Source organism: Apis dorsata, unplaced genomic scaffold (assembly GCF_000469605.1).
Source record: "Apis dorsata unplaced genomic scaffold, Apis dorsata 1.3 scaffold_295, whole genome shotgun sequence".
Taxonomy (NCBI): domain Eukaryota; kingdom Metazoa; phylum Arthropoda; class Insecta; order Hymenoptera; family Apidae; genus Apis; species Apis dorsata.
In genome coordinates, this window is record NW_006263570.1 from 2,208,848 (window position 1) to 2,215,008 (window position 6,161).

The window sequence follows — 6,161 nt, forward strand, 5'->3', positions numbered from 1 at the left end:
CGCCATATTTCTCAGCCTTGTCCGACACCAACTCCAACTCCAGGTCCATCTGCTTCTGGAGAACCTGTAAATACACGCAGGTGCAACAGAACGATGAGAAACGATTCGTTTCTTTTCTTTTCTTTTCTTTTTTTTTTTTTTTTTGCAAAGTGGTACGGTGTCGAATGGGTTTGATTAAGGTAAACGAACCCCGTTCGTGATGATTAGGTGAGAAGGAAATAGGGATGAGAGAGAAATGAAGAGAGAAATGGAGAAATGAAGATTGAACGATTGATCTCCTTAAACTTGAAAGATAAATCTGTATTTATGATAGTGTTAAGTCATTAAATTAAAAAACTCTTCTGGTTATTTATTTTTTTTGTTCTTATTATTAATTTTTTAAAATATATTATTAAAAATATATATACGTAGATAAATAAATAATAAATAATTAAATTGTATAATATAAATATTGAATAAGAATAAATATATATGTATAAAATAAGATTTTTAATACATTTTTATAAATTTTAATAATGTAACATATTAAACAAGAATATTAAATTAGATGCAACTCTTCTTTTACTCAAAATATTCATTCGTATATAGTTCCTGTATGTCACAAGATATCCTGATTTAATCTAATGCATTGCATTTGCAATCCAATCTCTGGAGATTCAAACGCAGGTATAATAATAATGTAATGCTATATATGTACATCTCAAATTAAACGCCTTGTAGTAATGAATTGGAAGCAATAAATCAATCATTCAATCACAAATTATATTATTCTGTCATCAATTTTGATTAATTGTTATAATTTAATTTTTTAAAATGAACTAACAAAATTTAACATATTTATTCTTATTCAACAATTTTTATTTTCCGCATATTTCGAATATAATTTATTCCAAATTATATTATTCACAGTATTTTTTTTAACAAATTCATTGAATTGATTATATTTGGATAAAGAATATTTATTTTCTCAGAATAAAACATACAACTTATTTAATTTTATTATAAAAATTGGAAAACTAATATCAGCATGAACTTTATACTACATTATATTCCATTAACACAAAAAATTATTATATTATGTACAGTATACAATTCCTTGAATTTAATTGAAAGTTTTTATTGCACAATCATAAAAATATAATGCATAAAAGAAAGTAAAAAATATAAAAAAGTCATATAATAACAGTTTTTTTTTACTATCATTAAATAATGTAATTCTATTAAATAATGTATAATTCAAATATAAACTTTTACATTTATTTTCAAATTTTAAATGAAAGATTCTTGAATTCTATTAAATTGAAAGACAAGTTTCACGAGTTTCTTTTTTCTCTCCGTTATCACCTCATCCATCCTCTCACTAAACAAGCAAAATCCAACAGGACTCACCGCTGTGAAACTAACGACTAAACTAAATGTCAAGACCAACGACCAAATTGAGCGTTAACGCTACATAATCTGATTTTAATCCTCATTTGCCAAGAGGAAGTGCATCCCTATATCGAACAGTATGGTAGTAAAATCGATCCACTTACTTGAGCCATGTTGATCACTCCCTCAGCTAGAGTCTTGTATCCGAGCATCGTGCGATTTTTATAACGTTTTCTCCTCTGAAGCTGTATCAGCAGTTTGTTGCCGTCCCTCTTGAGAAAATGTGGATACTGAAGAGCGAATTGGAGTTCGAGTTCAGTGTCCAGCATGCCACCACTGGGGATGGCCATCTCGTTTGAACGTAGAGTTCTCTTCGAGCTCTGCATCTTCACCGCGATGCTGATCGAGGTTAAATCAGAGCCTAATGGCCGTAAAATCACCAGACGAGTCAAGGTCAAGGAGCACAGCCTGAAGAAAATTTCAAAGATTTTTTTATTTTTATCTTAGGTTTAAATAATACATACGTTATCGGTATGTGTGCTTCTTTGAAACTGTTTGTTAAACATATTAATTGTATAATTTTCAAGACAAAAGTGCAATATGTAGTTTTACAATACAGAAACAGATTTCTCATGTGAAAATTATTTATAGAATAGATAAGGAAAATTTAATCAATGATGAATGTCTTGAGTTGAAAGATTAATGAAAATTACAAGAAAATTAGAAGTTCTATTGAATTTTATGTATTTTTATCTTTTCTGCATAAGAAATATCAAAGTTTAATATATCTTTATCTGTGGCAATTAATTATTGCAAGCCATAAATGATGGAACTTATTAGAAATATACGATAAATCATTACTTTTATTATCTTAATAATTAATTTTTTATTATTAATACTTTTAGAGTAGATAATTATTTAATGAATATTAAATAAAGTTAAAAATCTTAGAAATATAAATATAACTTTTTTCTTCATCTAAATCATTCTCATTAATTATTTATTTAATATCAGTAATTTCATGCATATTTTTCGATTTTTATTATTTTATTTACTTTTTATTATTTTTAACATCATGTTTTTATTCAAATTTGATTGCACATGCTATATAAATTTATAAATTGCTATCATTTGACATGAATACTAATATATATTGTATCTATACAAATATAGTTTTATATTATTAATATATAATACAATATTTTATTAAATATCATTAATAGCGAACATAACACGAATTCTTTGAAAAACAGAATTACTTTTTGAATATTCTAAATTCTATTCTATTTTTAATTCTAATTTATATTCATCTTGTGTAATAAAAATCATAAAAAATCTTCATCATTATAATAAGAAATAAGGGTACAAAATAATATTAAATATTCCAAAATGAAATAATTCAAACTTGCAGTTGTAGTGACTAATCATTCAGCGATACAATAAACAAAGAGATGGAATGAATCATCAGAATTTATCGACTAACAAAGACATTCATCATAACGACAATGAGCCAAATCAGCAATACTTTATTGGAATATCGTATTGGACAAGGTTTGACGCTATTTGACGAGATTTATGGCGATTGACGGTGCTCGTTTTGAAGTGTTACAAGTGGACGTTTTATTGCCATTGGTAATCGAGGTCGTGCAGAATATTTAGAATGATTGATGCAAATTGTGAGATTTGAACAGAAAATGTAGGAAAAGAGGTTCTTTGTGAAATGAAAGTTTCACTGAACTTGTTCCTCTTTGCGACCGCGGGAACACAGGAAATAATTGAAGTGTAAGATTTTAGTGAGACATTATTATCGCAGTAGTACATATATGAATTGAAGTTTTTATTTGACTTGGAAAAATATTATAAAATTAAAAAGTTGCAGACAATTGTAATTTTTTGATTAAAAAATATTAAAGTTTCTACATTTTCTAATTTAATTTTTTACTGAAATACTGTTAATACAGAATTATATTATCTACAATTTACTTATACTATATTTTGTATTTGTAAAATATATATCATACTATAACCAATCAGGGTTAATATCTTAAATAAAATCAATTTTAATTTTAATTTATTTTGATTTGCAAGAATATTTATATTGAATTTTTGAGTTTTAAATAAAAGTTATTTTCTCAAATAAAATTACAAATATTTTATATCATTCAATGTATCTTCTTATTGTCTAGAATTTAATTTTGCCAAATGAAATTTTTGTCAATCTCCTATCGTTTTAAAGAAATAGCTTGACCCAGTTATGTGAAACACCTCGTATACTGCGCAACTCCATTTATCTGAATCCGCCAGGGAACAAAGAGTAACACATAACACTGGAGTTCACATAACAAGAATTAACTGACTCTTCTAACCTTTGATTTCTCGTTTAACCTTTTCAGAGACAAATTAAGATCTTCAAAGAAAGAAAATGAAAAAATAAACATTCTTTCAAGACCATTCTTTCGAAACCACATAATATTTTGAATTCAAATTTTTCGAATCTGAAAAAAAATTAAATTTTAACTTATCTCTATCAATTACATTGAAATTTTCTTAAAATAAATATTCAATATCAATAAACGTATCCCATTTCCATACATTTAAAATGAAGTTTAATTCACTGCCAAAATAAAACACTCTAACAATAAAAATATTTATTCGCATTTTATTTTCATTCTCGACTTTCATCCATTTTATTTCCACAATTGTTCAAAATTGTTCCTCAATTGATCGATTGTCGAAAATTTATCGACGATTCCAAACCACACAATTTGGTGATGGAACAAAGGTCCGTCCAAAATTTCGCGAGTCGCTTCTGCTTTTCAGAAACAAGGACGTTCCGTTTCTGAAACAAGGTCGAATCGAAACTCAAAGCAAAAATGGTGGCGCACAATGGTATCGATCAGACTGTACGTAGACAACGATAATAATCATGTCCGTTTAAAGACGTCACCGCGTGTTGCCGTATACTATGAAATATAGATCCAATGTACATACACACGAGCGTACACCGTATCCTTGCGGTATCTTCGTCATCAAAGACACGTTAGTCGTTACCCTTTGACACGAGCACGCCAGAGAACCGCGTTTTAATCGCTTTTACTGCCAAGAATCAGGTTAAAGCAAAAACGTTCGCGTTAACGAGAGCAACGTTTCGATTAGGACAAACGAGAAGTTGCGAGTCCTTGGATGTAATATTCTTGATGAAAGACGCGTTAGATTGTGCTGTCTATCAATTCGTTTCAGTTAAATTAAATTGAAAGTGACTATTAATAGATATGTAATATGATTTAAATGAGAAATTATACGTATAAGGATTTTTCTTTTTTAAAAATTATTTTCTGAATAAAATAATAAGATTTCTTCTAAGAACAATTGGACATATATTTGATATAATGTATCTTACATTTTAATAAATTTAATAAAGAAATTTTAATAAAATTTTAACACAAAAATATTTGATATTTATTAATATTTATAAATAATATTGCGAAATTTATAAAATTTAAATGAGTTATTTGTATCTAATCTATGAAATATAATATTTATAAAATCTTTTTTAAGAATTTGATAATAATTCCAAATATAACATTTTTTCATTAAAAATACAGATAGATTTTTTTTTTATATGCAAGCAATTTATAAAACGCAGTAAAAAGAAATATTCGTGATATAAAACAACGATTAGTAGTTTCACGAATTACTTAGATAATGTTTGCATACATAAAATGGAAAAGTCTAAAATAGTATCATTTACTCGAACGTAATAGTTACAGCTATAGCTAAAAACTACCAGTGTTCAATCGATATTCCATTTCTTGGCTTACCATTTGCAATTCTTTGCTATTTTTCCTCGTATTATGCAAACGCTTGATCTCTTCGTTTCTTCCATAATTCTACAAATCAATAGCACTTCAAAACATCTATTCACTCCTCTTGTTATACTAAGTAAAATTTTATTTTTCTCTTATGTTTTCACAATATGGATTATATCGAATAATTGCGGTTAAAAATGATGAAAAATAATCTGAATATTTATCAAAATAAAAAAAAATTCATCACTTATAAAAACGTACGATAACACAATTATTTTTTTAAAAAAACCATCTGAAAAAATAGATTGAAGTATAAACTTTAATAAAGTAAGCCACTTTCTATATTAAAATAAAAAATACAAAAAAAAATTTGTTTCAAAATCAAAATTGCATTACTTTTTATCTTGCGTATGTATTATAATAATTTATTTCGATTCATATATATAATTTAATCCAAATCGAATTTCATCTTCATTTTCTATTCACTCAACACAAGAAACATTTATTTCTTCTCACAATTTCAATCCATTGAATAATAATCTCACACGATTCAAAATAAAATCACTTCTCAATGCCTCGATATTCCCCGAAAATATGTACGAAAATAATCGAAAACACGATTAAATCTTCCATACGATATTTCAAATCGGACGCAACAACCTTAGTCGACTCGATTAGCCGCAGCTGACTGTGCAAACGACGAAAACCATAGGAAACGGGAACGTAATTCTCGAGGAACCCCTTTGCTACAAGCGAGGGAGGAAGGTAGTTATTTTTATTTATGGAAAGCTTCCCTCCACGGTTCGGGGGCGAAACCGCTAACTATAGATCCACGGTTTATAACTACAGGTGGTGTTTCAGTTTCTCTTTACGTCTTCGCCTAGCACGACCACTATACGAGCATGATTGTCGGTGAGCTGGACAGAGATATTGCGAACCATTTCTTCTTTTTTTCTTTTCTTTTCCTTTTTTTTTTTTTCT

General features: G+C 27.6%; 1 protein-coding gene across 9 annotated transcripts in view; it reads right to left on the reverse strand.

Moving 5' to 3' along the window:
- The window catches only part of LOC102676146 (phosphofurin acidic cluster sorting protein 2), a 73,036-nt gene that overhangs the window by 14,009 nt on the left and 52,866 nt on the right, over positions 1-6,161 (reverse strand). For 8 of the 9 annotated variants that reach the window (XM_031511233.1, XM_006617276.2, XM_006617280.2 and 5 more), the window contains 2 exons: positions 1,536-1,839; positions 1-64 (listed from right to left, as the gene is read on the reverse strand). In XM_031511233.1, coding sequence (XP_031367093.1) covers positions 1-64; positions 1,536-1,839 — 368 coding nt within the window. Of the gene's footprint in view, positions 65-1,535; positions 1,840-5,192; positions 5,363-6,161 lie in introns of those variants that run through there. The other variant, XM_031511234.1, reaches the window with a different exon arrangement.